This window comes from Mytilus galloprovincialis, chromosome 12 (genome assembly GCF_965363235.1).
Source record: "Mytilus galloprovincialis chromosome 12, xbMytGall1.hap1.1, whole genome shotgun sequence".
In the NCBI taxonomy this organism is placed as follows: Eukaryota; Metazoa; Mollusca; class Bivalvia; order Mytilida; family Mytilidae; genus Mytilus; species Mytilus galloprovincialis.
Genome location: NC_134849.1, coordinates 12,303,366 through 12,318,307, shown reverse-complemented (window position 1 = coordinate 12,318,307; position 14,942 = coordinate 12,303,366). Strand labels below are relative to the sequence as shown.

The 14,942-nt window shown below is 32.6% G+C and overlaps 1 protein-coding gene and 1 long non-coding RNA gene across 4 annotated transcripts; one reads left to right on the top strand and one right to left on the bottom strand.

The window, feature by feature from the left end:
• Window positions 1-1,834: 1,834 nt before the first annotated feature.
• LOC143055212 (zinc finger protein 862-like) lies at window positions 1,835-6,569 on the top strand. Its single transcript, XM_076228346.1, has 2 exons — window positions 1,835-2,189; window positions 4,000-6,569. Exons 1-2 carry the CDS (start codon window positions 2,144-2,146, stop codon window positions 6,567-6,569), a joined length of 2,616 nt encoding a protein of 871 aa, XP_076084461.1. The 5' UTR covers window positions 1,835-2,143.
• Window positions 6,570-10,774: 4,205 nt separating this feature from the next.
• Window positions 10,775-14,689, bottom strand: LOC143054881 (uncharacterized). 3 transcript variants are annotated; one of them, XR_012971859.1, is made up of 4 exons: window positions 14,552-14,689; window positions 12,568-12,664; window positions 11,492-11,570; window positions 10,775-11,086 (listed from the first exon to the last, which is right to left on the bottom strand). It is a non-coding gene; the product is annotated as an uncharacterized LOC143054881 (long non-coding RNA). The 3 variants fall into 3 exon arrangements; XR_012971860.1 differs by lacking the exon at window positions 14,552-14,689 and adding an exon at window positions 14,140-14,194; XR_012971858.1 differs by lacking the exon at window positions 14,552-14,689 and adding an exon at window positions 14,019-14,123.
• Window positions 14,690-14,942: the final 253 nt, after the last annotated feature.

Genomic DNA, 14,942 nt, shown 5'->3' with positions numbered 1-14,942 from the left:
ATAAGTACGTTGATGCGGTTGTTTGAATAAAATAGTGAGAAATTTGTTAGTATTGATAGCAAAACTTTCATGATTGTAGGCAGACAATGCATACTACAAATATTTCCTTTGATTTTATAAGATTCATATCGTTTACTGTGGATGTGTTGCCGTGTGCATAGTGCTGTAATATTATTGTTTCGTTATGCTATTTATAGGTATTACGCAAGTCAAAGCGATGCCAAGAGGTTAATGCTTGACTATTATTAAGTTTTAAATAGATTGGACTTTTGTGAATATATATAGATAGATACTTTCCCAAAACTTAAAAACAGTTTTTTGTGTAACATATTTATCATGTTTATATCGTGATTTAAATTAGCCTTTTGTATTCAAATGAACAATCTTTTTCCTTTTATTTTACTGGGGAAATTGAGTGGGGGTAGTATTTGAAATAAAAACTCTATTCATTCGATCATATTTTTAACTCTGTTGGAAAAATATCAGTAATATCAGTACATAACGAGGATATATTTATTTCTCTAATTTTTCGTAAATTGATCCCTTTCTGCACCCATTGTATACAAAAAATTTAATCAACGTGTGGAATCTGATTATGACATCGAATGTTCTTGCTTTCCTCTGAAATTCCTATTGTGACAGCATGAAAAAAGGCGAGCATGCCTGATGACGTCACATAGAAAGAACACATCTTTTTGCAGATCATTCGAATAGAAGGAATAAGTTTGTCTGCATAATGTAGAAAATCATTAGTGAAACAGATTCCACCACCAAATCTCGTGTAATACGATATTTATCCACTCTCAACAGTTAAATTTTAAACATTTAACTGTCTCGAGTGGATAAATATCGTATTACACTCGATGCAGAGGTAGAATCTATATATCTGCAATAGCTGACCATTTTGATTTTCTTAAAATTGATACTAACGGGGGATTTAATATGAATACACCGTATTCTCTACAATAAGAATTACCAATGTGTACATTGTCAATATACATGATTGAGATATAAGCATACTTATGTTTCCAGAGTGATTTTAAAGTTTAATTTGCGTATGAATTGAGTACATGTAAGTCCTTGAATATTTGCTTCTACTGAATCAAGTAAAATGAGTTTTTTCCATTCATTTATAAACTTTGAATGATTAAGTGAGAGGATATAATCTTCAAAACCAAGCGGTTAAATGAAAATGCTAGCTTCTGTTTAACTCTTGTAGTGCCGATTCAAGTTGTAATTCCTCCTAATCTTTATGGAACAGCCCTATAGTTATGAGAACACCCTTATACATAAAGTATACATAATGTTACGATAAAGGAACGAGGTTTCAGTTGAGATATGTAAACGCCATATGAAAGACAATAGAGTATGTTAAAACTTTAAAAAAGGGTTCTAGATTTGGGACAATTACAAACTAGAACGTTTGTCATAGACTATTAATCAAATTGTCAATATTTCAAAATTAAGAATGGTTAAAGGCAAACAACGTTTTTTTCTCTTCTACACACACAATTCTTATCTTTAAAGATAAATCTGTTTTAAACTATCAGACTGTCATTTCAATCTCGTGATACAAAAAAAGATTTACAAAATTTACGAAGGGATGATTTCAACTTCACTATTTGTAACTCTTGGTTTAATTAAATTGAATCATTATGGGATAACAGGTAAAACAAATGAGTGAATAAAGAACTTCCTCAGTGATAGAACACAATCAGTAGTGGTGGAGGGAGAAACATCAACCTCAATACCTGTGGAGTCCGGCGTACCCCAGGGATCTGTCCTGGGACCAAGTCTTTTCCCATTCTACATAAATGACATACCCCAGCAGTGTTTTCCATAAGAACCGGCCGCCGGCCAAATTGACCGGTTCAAGCAATTATTTGGCCGGTTCAATCGTCATCAGTCTAAAAAATTTGGGTGCATATTTTACTTATACGACTATTTTACATTTCGTAACTTTATTGATCTTTATTATTATCTTCAATTCTTGAAGTTTTATTTACGTTTGAGAGTTCCGGTTTGGATTTCTATCGGAACACACGGCCGTTATCCATCGAAAGAGAAACTCCCGAGAGATATCGAGTATTTATGCAAGTCATGCCATGTCAAGGTCGTTAAAAACTTTCGTTTGTTGTTGAAGATGAAACGTTTCATTACAGATTTTTTCCCCTCAAAGCGACACAAAGGTGTGGATTTTTATGATAATACAATTTATAAAGTTTGCATGCATTGTTCTTCAATTTGTTCTGTTGTGTTTATAAACGGATAGTTTAAATCGCGAATGAATCGATGACATAGCAGTGTTCCAGCTAGGTCGTTTCAGAGGGCGCGGTGCCCACCCTTTTTTCAGTTGCGCCCGTGCCCTTTTTGACGATTTCGGGGCGTCCTGTGCCTTTTTCTAGGCGTCCTGCCCTTTTAGAGATCGATGGTGTTTGATTTCATTTCCTTGTTGACCCTATAATTAATATCGATTTTCATCATTAATCAAGGTAATTAATACCTGCAAGTTAAATTGACAACCTACTGACTTCACTTGACAGCTTGTGTGTCTAACAAACTGTTAATTAACATTTATTACCTGAGCTTAAGGTCATAAATTATCCGCGAATTTGAAGCGTTTGTAAATATATTTTCTCAGTTATTTCCCCCTTGTTTAGCCTCAATCAAATTTATTATCCTTCAAATGTTATTTACTATTAAAAATTGAAATAAACATGAATTTAATAAGAAATTGCATAATTATGCATATTTAGTGATCAGAAATTTATTTTGAACTTGCAGAGATAAATATTTTGCAAATTATTTTTTATCTTTATACTTTTTTAAACGTCTGACAGATTATGATCACTACCTTTTCTTCAACATAGATATGATACCTATATGCGATAACTCCTGTAAACATGAGGAGTAGTATAATGATAAATACACTAATAATTACAGTACACTAGCACCACACATTTCACATTAACTGTTTAATGGTTGATAACTATTTTTTAGTAAAAAAAATATAGTTTTACTTTAACTATCAAAATAATGTTTGATTTACATCTTTAATAAAATATGCCTTTTATAAATTATCTTTCACGCGTTAAATGTGCACAACAGGCCTGAACACTTCAAACAAATACGGAAAAATTCCTACGATAAAGGAATATTTACAAATCAAATATGTGCACAATAATTTGCTGACAGAATCAAAAATATAATTTAATTTTGAAAAATTAAGTCACACTTAACAAGAATACATGTACATTTGTACTCATGAAACTAAGACTTTAATAGTAGTTAGAAAATATCAATTGAGGGGCATTAAGATAAAGATGTAAATTAAAACTCTAATTTTGAAATAAAGAAAAAATGTGAATGTTACTTCTTGTGATCATTAACATTTGGCTTCATACTTAAACAGGTAAATATTTTTTATCCTTTTTTATGGTAATTTTCATTATGAATTATTGCCAATGGGGCCAATACATGTATATGTAGGAATCATTCCAATGCACTCAAAAACAATGTGTGATTATATATGAAGAGATGAAAAGTGTGACTTAATTTCAGATCCAATTTTGTTTGTTTAAGTTATGCATGGATGACTTGAAAAAGTTTTTTGTTTCAACTGCATGTTTATTTTTGGATTTGACCAATACAAATCATGTAAGTATATATAATTGAAGCCTTTAAAGATTTAGACATAACAAATCAATACAGAATAAAAAATAAGATGAAACAACATGTGATGTAGTTTTATCAGAAAGACAACACAAAATGTATTTTGAATTTAAAGGTTCTATATTTTTATAAATGAAGTAACTGTTGTAAACAGTATTTAATCAAAGAACGATGCAATTTAGCAATTACATATATTGAAAATAACTGGTACATGTATGATATTTATAATTTATATAAATATTTTTTTGAAACACACTCCATTAGCCACATCATTTAATTTTTCTTTATTCAAGATTGATTAGTTGTATTTACTATTATATGTTTCAGGCAATGACTGTGTTGACATTAATGGCAATGCAATAGATGAATCACCCTCCCCTACAAGTAGCTGCTATGATAAAGATCAGCATAGTGAAGAAAAAGAACCTGAGCCAGGATTTTCAACAGAAACGGCAACACACCCTACTAGTAGTTCTGTTAATGAACAGTCTCAATCTTCAAAAGATTATATCTCAATGCCAAATGAAAAGAGTTATGGTCCGTGGAATTTTAAACAATGTAAAACAAACGTAGAAGATTTATTTGAGAACAAAGCAGTACATTCCTTTTTTACAACTATTCATACTGATTCCCAGATCTTCAAAAAATTTAAACACTCCTGGCTTAACAGTAAAAATTGGTGGCTCTGTTTTGTTGAAAATGATGGCATGTTTTGTTTGGTTTGCAAAAAGCATCAGATGAAGCACCCACAAAACCAACGCAGTGTATTTGCCTCTACACCAAGTGTAAGATTCAAAATCGATTCTCTAAATACTCATGTGCAAAGTAAATTACATATTGCTGCTTTACAAAATGAGTTATTACAACAAGTTTCGGTATTCCATCAAGAAGTTATTAAGAAAACAGAAGTGAATAACACTGTTTTAAACCAAGTATTTTCTTCAGCATATTTCTTAATGAAAGAATTTGTAGCAAATAAAAAACTACTTCCACTCTTGCAGTTTATTGAAAAAATCTTTGAGGTTGAACATTTAAAGTTCTTTCAACACAGATCAGCAAGGTCACAAACTGAGATTTTTCGAACTCTGGGGGATGTGATGAAAGAAATAATGTTAGAGAATGTACGAAAGTCTAATGCGTTTGGATTGATGACAGATGAAGTGGCAGACATTTCTGTGAAAGAAAATTTAGTAACTTTTATACAGTACTACAGCTTTAAAGATGAAGAAACTAAAACAAACTTTTTGTCCTGTAAAGATATTCTTGAGAAACACAATGCTGCTAATGCTGAGACAATAACTGGTCTGTTGCTTGAAGAACTTGAATCAGACAAGTTAGATGTTTCAAAACTTACAGGTTTCTCCTCTGATGGAGCTTCTGTGATGGTTGGTAAAAGAACAGGTGTCGCTACACGTCTCAGAGAAAAAAATCCATGTCTAATAAACATCCACTGTGTATGCCACAAGCTTGCCCTTTCTTGTGCTGATTCTAACGAGTCCATCAGTTTTATCAAGAATATGGAAATTATTCTTCGTCAACTTTGGCAACTCTTTGAAAATTCACCGAAGAAAATGGCCATTTACTTAAAAACTCAGAAGGAATTGAAAAATATTACCATGGGGGATAAGGCCCAAAAAGTTGTAAGCAAAAGATTAAAGAAGGCATGTAGGACAAGATGGCTTAGTCTTGAATCATCAGTCAAAGCAGTATTTTCAGAATATGAAGTTATTCTTCATACATTAAGTAAGTTAGAAAAAGATGACGCAGCAGCATGTGGACTTTTAAAAAAGATGAAAGGTCTTAAGTTTCTTGGAGCTATATACATTTTAAATGACATTTTGCCAATACTAGCTGATTTATCAAGACTATTTCAGAAAGACTCTTTAAACTTTTCTGTGATATGCCCAGCAATTAACATGACAAAGGACAAGCTGAAACAACTAATTGAGGAAGATAAACCTATTGAAAGTTTAAGAAATGATATAGATTCTTTCACAAATATGTGTGCAGAAATAAACTTGACAAAGAAAGATTCTGATGAACTAACATCTCTTTTCAAAAAGTATGTCGATGCATTAATCAAAAACATTGATAGACGATTTGAAGATTGTGGAGAAGTCTTATCGTCTTTTGCAATTTTTGACCCAACACTTCTACCAAAAACTGATGAAACAGGATTTAAAGAGTATGGAGAAGATTCGATCAAAGTGTCGGGAGAACATTTCTATCAAGATGATGAAGAAGAAAAGAAAAATCAGAAAGCTGAAAAACTGCTGACAGAATGGCAAGGATTGAAATATCAGATCAATGACAATTTGAAAAAGATCATGCCTCAAGATGTGAAAGATGGAAAATCCAAAATTACAGCCACTGAATGGCTTTTAAACCAACTAGTCAGAAACAAATCATTTTGCAACTTCTATCCTAGTATAGTTTTTATTGCAGAAGTTGCATTGGCACTTCCAGTGTCCAATGCATGGCCTGAGAGAGGGGCTAGTGCATTAAAAAATGTTAAGACAAAGCAAAGAAACAGACTAACCAGCCACATGCTAGACTCAATTCTTCATGTATGTATAAACGAGCCACCTGTTGAGTCATTAGAAGGTGAAGCTCTTATCAAACGAGCAGTAACAACCTGGACTGGTGCAAAAAATCGAAGACGATTACCAGCAAACAGAGCTCCTACATCTAAAGTACAAGAAAACACCATGACTTGTAAAGCACCTGTACTCGAAGATGCAAGTGTTCAGACAGAGACACCGACAGAAATTGTCACTATTGAAACTGAAGTCAGACAGACATTGAATGAAGTTCGAAATGCAATGAAAATCCTAGAACTTGATGAAATGGATAATCTCTCCGAAGATGATTGTTCCTCTTCTGATGATTTAGATTAATAAATTTCATTTAACCAATTTGATAGTCTGAATTTTACCCACCATGTTGTGTTGACTTGTCTAAGTACATTTGGTTATACGAGTTCTAAAAACAAGAAGATTTTCATTCTATTTTTATTTGTATTTCTATTACAACTTAAATATATCATGACAAAATGACAAAATTATTACAAAACAAAAGCTTATAAGACATGATAATATAGAATATAGTGTGCATCCTATCTATAATTAAATAATAATAAATAAAATTGCTTGTATCCAATACAGAATAGAACAGTATTCTTAATTTTGTCAACGTTCATGACGTTTAAATTATAGTAGTATTCAAAGTCTTAAAATTGTGCAGACAAAATTTTTTAGAAAAAAATTCTCCTAATAATATGCCCATTTAACAAGCATGAAATATTGTCTTAAAATTCGTCAGATGCCAGGATTTTGAATCTAGATTTCAAAATTTTTTCGGGGGGGCAAGCCCCCCCGGACCCCCCCCTATTATCCGGTGACCACCTACTTATTCATTTTGGCCTGTTAGGCCAAAATGAATGGAAAACCCTGCTATGTAAAGATTGATATATCAAATAAATTGATACAGAATAAACGTCCTTCCAGGAATAATAACGAAAGAGCATTCAGAATTCTATCATGCAAAACAACCGTTCGGAAGGAGTCTTTCTATCCTATAACACTAAGAGGTCACCTTGGTCAACTGTAAGGTCTCTGCCCGAGTCATGAATCTTTCAAGGCTCAGCTCCGTCAATAAATTGAAATGTACAAAGATCAACATGAATTTATATATTTATATATGTGTGTAATACTGGTTATCAGTTACTGGTTAACTGAGTTATCATAATTTTTAAAATAAAGGTAAATACATTGACTGCTTTCTAGATATAAGGGCCAAATAATGTTCTTATTATATCTTTGCTTTAGTCAGAACACAAATATCTAGGATGTTAGAATGAAAAAAGCAGGTGAATGTTAGCTGTTTAAAATTGTAATGCTCACCAAAATATATTTCAAAATCTCATCAGCAGCCAGACATAATTCAGACCCATCAAACAGACCTACAGAATCGTCACAACATTAAACATATATTTCATTCCCTCGAATCCAAGATATTTTCTCAAGGATTGAAGAGTGGACTCAATCAACGGACAACCAGCTGGACCTACGAACAGGGCTTGGTGTTTCCTATGAACGTGAAATCGTTCTGCTTTTACCAACACAATAACATATTTGCTGTACTTTGTAGACGTTCTTAATGTTATATGTTATCCCCTTACAAACCTGATTTCGTCAAGTTGCGGTATTTATTATTTCCAATCGAATTTAGTCTGAATAAAATTTCACTCACTACTTTTCGATATCACAATTAACAGTGTAAAATTATTAATTAAAAACCCTCCGCTTTGAAAGTTAATTATCCTTGGGCGAAATGTCTAATTCATATTGAAATGTATCAGGAATGCATTATACTTGCAATAACTACCTGATTTATGAATACAAATTAAGAAAACTTTAAATATTCCAAAGAGAAAATCCATCAACAAATCAACATTTCACAGGAAAATGTTTTAGTTTATTGGCGTCGTATTGCCATATATTATTATTATCATAAGGCAGCTGTGGCGTTCCTTAGTATTGCCATATATTTCAATATATATATTTAGTTTGTTGTGTGTGCAGTTTCGTAACGACAACCAATAATAAGTTAATATCATTGAACGTACATAATATTTTAAACTAGCGATAGGTCCGATTTTTGCTGAATTACTAAAACAATCAAACAAATCCCTTTGAAATTCCGAGTTTATAATGCGACATTTTTACACATTTGCAATGGCTGCTGATAGAAAAAAAGTGAAAATTTGTTTGCAGGTGATGTTGAACAGCATGATCATTTATTAAAAATACCTAGCTCATTGGAGGGCTTTAACACAATTTACAAATCCTCAATTGTAGTTGCTTGTTCATTACATAAATATTCTGATATATACTATTAATGTCCATATATTTAATTGGATAGTACTTTAATAAATCACCACGTTAACAAGTGTCTAATTTGATTGGAAACACTAGTTTTTCTTTTTTTAATTTAAACTACTTTAACACGTGTCTAAGATAATTTGAAGAAAAAAAAATATATCAATTTCTGGTAAGGTAATCGTTACTAAATAAATGAAATCTTCATGTACTGAAATTGTGAAATGAACCTTTAACAAAACCATATGGTTGCCATAATTGGTATTTTTTTAATAAAAAACTAACCCAATTATGTACGGAGAACGCAGGCATATGCATGTAACAAAGAATTGTTCATGCTTTACAAATTATGCAATTTATCCATCCGTGATGTTAAGCCCCAGTCCCACTAGACCACGATCGCACCACGCTCACCGCGATCTAAAATAAATTTAGATCGTGGTGAGGTCGCGGTATGAGCGGCATGAAAATGTTAATTTTCGTTGCTTTCACGATGCTACTACGTCCTAATTACGCTTCTACAACGATCCCGCTACGATTAAACCACGTTCTCACCGCGCTTATTCTGCGACCTCACTACGCTTATAAAGATCTTTCTACGCTCTTCAAGTTCTCACTACGACCATATTACGAGTTATCCGATTGCAACACGATCTTACTGCGATTATAGCACGTTCTTACCACGATTGTACTACGTTCATACCGCGATCTTACTACGTTCTCAGCAATACCGTCAATATCGTATTTCATATCAATATAGTTCCATTCCTTCTATTTCTGATTAAAACGGAGATTTCTCGGAAACAATACAGTCATGCAACCAAAATCTAATAGAACACGTGGGTGTGGTGGTAGGGGTTGATGTAGATGCAGAGGGAGCAAAGTATGAACGTCATACTAAACTCCAAATAGTACACAAGAAACTAAAATTTAAAATAGTACAAGACTAACAAAGGCCATAGGCTCCTGACTTGGGACAGGCGCAAAAATAGTGGGGTTAAACATGTTTGTGAGATCTCAACCCTTCCCCTATACCTCTAGCCAATGAAGAAAAGTAAACGCATAACAATACGCACATTAAAATTCCGTTCAAGAGAAGTCCGAGTCTGATGTCAGAAGATGTGAATAAAGAAAATAAACAAAATGACAATAATACATAAATAACAACAGACTACTAGTAGTTAACTGACATGCCAGCTCCAGACTTCAATTAAACTGATACTATACACATAAGTAGTATAATACTTGTCAGCAAGAGATGTCGGAACGACCAATCAAACCTAAATTACAACCTATTGCTGGTCCATAAAGCTCAAATGACAATATTTTAGTGAACGATAGCAGAGATGACACAGATGTGTCAATATATATAGGAAGATGTGGTATGAGTGCCAATGAGACAACTCTCCATCAACGTAAAAATCTATAAAAGTAAACCATTATATGCAACGGTATGGTCTTCAATACGGAGCCTTGGCTCACACCGAACAGCACGCTATAAAGGACCCCAAAAAATACTAATTTTAAACAATTTAAACGGGAAAAACCAACGGTCTTATCCATATAAAAACGAGAAGCATGGTTGAGCCGTTAGAGCAAATTGATAAATACATTCAGACAAACAAAATCTAGTGAGTTTTTTTTTATATATATTTTATGTGAAAATGACAATAAAATGATGGACGTAGTAAGGTCGTGAGAAGAGCGTGATGAGGACGGCAAAGGCGTGCTAGAATCGTACTATGGTCTTGAACAGCGTGGTTAAGTCGTAGTGGAAGCGTAGTTGGGTCCCGGTGAGAACGTGATGGTCGTAGTTAGGTCATGATAACGTCGCTGTGCGATCGTAGCGCAATCTCTCCAAATAGAATCACGCTTTCGCTACGCTCTCGCTACGATTGTACAGCGACTTTTGCGATCTTACTACGATCTTAGTGCGCTCTCACTACGCTTCTACTACGACCTTGTTTCGCCACGACCGCACCACGATTGTTTTGAACATGTTCAAAGTTGGCCACGCTCTTCACGATCTTGAAGACCTCACCACGACCGTGGTACGACCTTACTGCGACCTACACGATCGTACCACGATCATCAAAAAAAATTTTCACAGATCGTAGTGCGATCGTGGCCTAGTGGGACTGGGGTATTAATATGGATTAAGTAAAATATAGAATGTAATTTTATTCTTTTTCGATATTAACCATAAAGGAAAACAAAAAATATTAGATTTGATACTTATAATCTTAAAAAGAAAGTATATAACAATGAAGTTTATTTGATAGTATTCAATGGTCCTCTAAACAACAGATTTCTGATTAAACGCATCTCCATTCAGCCTTTAAATATCACGAAAATGTGATTTGCTTCCAAAAATAATGTTCCGCTTGTTGTTAGAGGAGAGTCATATTTCATCAGTATCAATGCTTCATCAATGTCCCAGCCATCTCCATATTCTACGTACACAAAATGAAATCGGGATTGCAAGTACCACATGAATGACAACACTGCAGAATATTTTTATTGCAAAGTTCATTCTGAAAAATAAACCATTTCTGATCAAATTATTTTGTAATCATCGTTATAATGTCTAATGACCTATCTAAATACAAATAAAACGTTTAGAAAATTCATTTTGTACAATGCAGTCTCAGTAAAATCGTTAAATTTTTAACTTATAAGCCAAACTTTCAGATAACCTGGCTTTCTGTTAGATTAATATATAATTGAGATAGCTGTAAAATTAAAATCCTAGTAGATATGATAAAGCAATACAAGGTGTTTAAAGGTCACTATCAGAATTTTATCTGAACTGAACATTTTCTCTTTTTTTACATTTGATTAAATCGTAACGCGTTAAAAGTATTAACAGATAAAACATTTGTTTGTTGTTAGTTTTAAGGTATTGACTATATATTCATAGTTTCAAGGGAAAAACTTACCCTGAATCATCTACGCAGGTCTCGTGTCTTTTACCCATGGAATACGTATCATAACAATATTTAGCTTCAGTTTGAATAACTATAAACAAAGAGATAAAATTCTGAATTTTATTTTAATTCAAATATATCAACGAAAAGGGCATGACGATATTTGCAGTCCTAATATCTGCAAATGCGATATCAGGTATTTGGTCTCAATTCTAACAATAATACCTTAATTTAAAATATTGAGATGAATATAGCTAAATTAAAAAATCAGCAATTCATATATATAAATTGCTACAATTTGATTAACTCGGAGGGAAATCACTGTAGGGAAACGTTTTGTACCTCATTGATACTTATTTAGTTAACTGCATTTTTGCTTTCATAGGTTAATGTTGGCTAGAATCATATTTGAAGGAATGTTGTGACACTATTCTTGACATGAAAAACAGATCAAAGAATATAACTCACAAGGACGCTTGACCAAAACCCTTAGAAGGTAGATTTGCTATTTAGTGATTGGCTTTGCTTAAACTCAATACAATTATATTAATTGTATTAAGAAAAAATGCGGATTTTGCTAGCTGAGAAATTTTATACAAATCTTTTTAAAATTATACCTATCTGTACATGCTGTATTTGTACCTTGTTTACGAGTCAAACACTGAACTCTGAAGGATATTCGCTACGCTAGTAAAATCAGCCATTTTTTTAAAAATTTCATATCCCTCCAAATTTTCAACGGCTTATATATCGAAAACAAGCACACGGACCCTGCATTTTTTCTGGTTTTAACGTTTCTTTATCAATTTTTATTAGCCTTTAAAGAAGCTTGTCATTTTGAAACAGAGTAATCCTTAAGGGAATGTTTGCTGCATTAAAACAAAACGGCTGCCTTTTGTGTCGTATGTTTCCACATCAAAAGAAAACAGATATGTGTTTTCCTTTCGGAATTTATGAAAACATACTTTAATTTTTTGTGCAATACACATGCTAAACATGCTAAATTTGGTTTCATTTTGTTTTTCTTTATCAGAATAACCATTGCCATAACACAAAGGCATTTATACTTTTGCTATAACAATACATACATGATTGAACACACAGAATGAAGAGCATAAAAGATGTAGATGCTGTTAAAGAATCCATATCCTTTGCTGTGGATTTAATGGCTTAGATAGTGGAAATCTACAAGTATTTATAGAACTCTAAATAGGTATTTTACAAATAAGGCTGATGATATTACGTTTTAAATAGATATTGAACTTTTTATGAGTATAAATATAGAGCTAGACAATAGAAGTTCTTATAGTATGTGTAAATATACCTTTTTATGATTGATTGTGATATTTTGGATGAGCGTGGATTGACAAGTGGTGAATTTATACGTATAAAGACGAGTACCCTGTGGCCATACTCAGTATCGCCCCATTTTATATGTCATTAGATTCCCCTTTGTTTGACTTTGTAGTCCTAATTTGTCCCTTTGAAAAAAATACGATGCTTGTATTTAAACATCTGTTTACGATTGTTTTCTGTTATCTTATTTTTCCTATTCCCTTAATGTAAAGGTTTAAGTTGTTAAAGGTTTTCTTGAGTCCATGGTATCCAACAAAAATCATTCTTCCTACTTAATCAATATTTTGACTAAGATGGCATTATTGGGTGGACGTTTGGAGTAATGCGCAATGTTTATGTTCCAGACCGTATGAGTATTTGGACCGTACGCGTACGGTCTGGACCGTATGCGTACTTTTTCAAAATACGTATACGGTCGGACCGTACGCGTACGGTCTGACTTATATTAAGAAGTTGGTCAAGTTTATTAGATACAAATGTATATAACAGATCAACATAACTTATATCTCAAACTAATATAAAAAAATCAATAGTAATTGAAATAAAAACTTAATACTTTAACTATTTTAAAAAATCACGCTTATTAAAATCTGTTAATCTTCTGTATTTAGCATGTCAGTAATTCATTAATTGCAGCCCAGTATGCTCATTGAAATTGAAGTTATCGGAAGTAAACATAATGTGGGAGGACAATTGTTATAGAATATTTAGGAACTTTACAAAAAAATGCATATGCAAAGGAACATGCATGAACAAAACATGTTAATGTAAAAAAAAAATATGACGTTCCTTGTGGTAGCAAGACTAGTGTCACCTTGGGCCAGAGTAACAAAATAGGATTCAGATATACAATTAAACAAATATTTAATGTCAATTGTTCGCTTATTTACTTCATCCATCTATTTGTAATAATAACAATTTGTATAACTAAAAATAAAGATTTTGATAAATGTTTGTTTAAAGATTAACCCATATGATCTCAAAACATGTCTGGTCAGCTGGACCGTACGCGTATACTCATACGGTCCGACCGTACGCGTATGGTCGGACCGTACGAGTATACGCATACGGTCCGGACCGTACGCGTACGGTCCAAATACTCATATGGTCTGGAATATTTACATCACTCATCAGTGTCGACTCATTTTACATAAGTTTTGTTAAATAAATCGATGGCTCTTACCTTTAAAATTGACCCTTATTGTGTTGGTTGGAAAATGTCCATAACTTTACAATGATTTATTTAAGTACCACTGTATACTGTCATTTCCTTTAAATTTGAATTTTCTTAAAATTAATATTACCTGTAGATTTAATATTGGTTTTTCCGTTTTCTGTCTAATAAACGAAGAATAAGGTAATAACAACGCTGAACAAAGGAGTGTGACCAGTTAATGTAAAAATAAACAAATATGTATCAAACATGACAGTTAAGTTAACATGAACCAACATATATTCATGAAAAAGATACGAACTTTTCAACTTTTAATTTTTCATATTTTCATTTATTTAAGATTTGGTCAACATTGGTTTCTTTATACTTTTAAAATTTAAATAAATTAACACATTCAAAACTATTTTGATCTGAGCGTCAATGATAAGTCTTATGAAGACGAAAAGCGCGTCTGGCGTATTAAATTATAATCCTGGTAACTGTGATAACTATAAGGAATCAAAAAGATTTGTTAAAAATCAAGTCATAACAGAGGTACTGACCTGATGATAGTACCTTCGGAGACTGTTAGTCCACTAACAGCAGTATTGACCAGTGATGAAACAACATGCGTTGGAAGCGCCTTTTTGCAATTTACATCGCAATTGCTATGAACCAGGCATTTCTCGGTCTGTATTTTTTAATGTATATGGATGAATGCAGTGTGAGGTTACATGTAACGAATAAAAAAAAGATATAGGTATCTCTTGTAATATAAACTGGAGAATTTCTCTGTTTTTTCTTGAAAGGTTGCATTATATTTATCTTAATTTATGTTTAATAGTTCTACAACATTATATACAGTGCTAGCTATTTATACCTAACAAATTATTTTTTTCAGATGAAATAATTTTGGAGCTGGAGATCTTCCAATCCATAGTTAGCTTTATATCG

Excerpts from the sequence above, each read along its gene's own strand:
- LOC143055212 (XM_076228346.1), top strand. The coding sequence starts at position 2,144 with ATGAAACGTTTCATTACAGATTTTTTCCCCTCAAAGCGACACAAAG. Across the intron at positions 2,190-3,999 it reads CCCCTCAAAGCGACACAAAG|GCAATGACTGTGTTGACATT; the intron begins GTGTGGATTTTT and ends TATATGTTTCAG.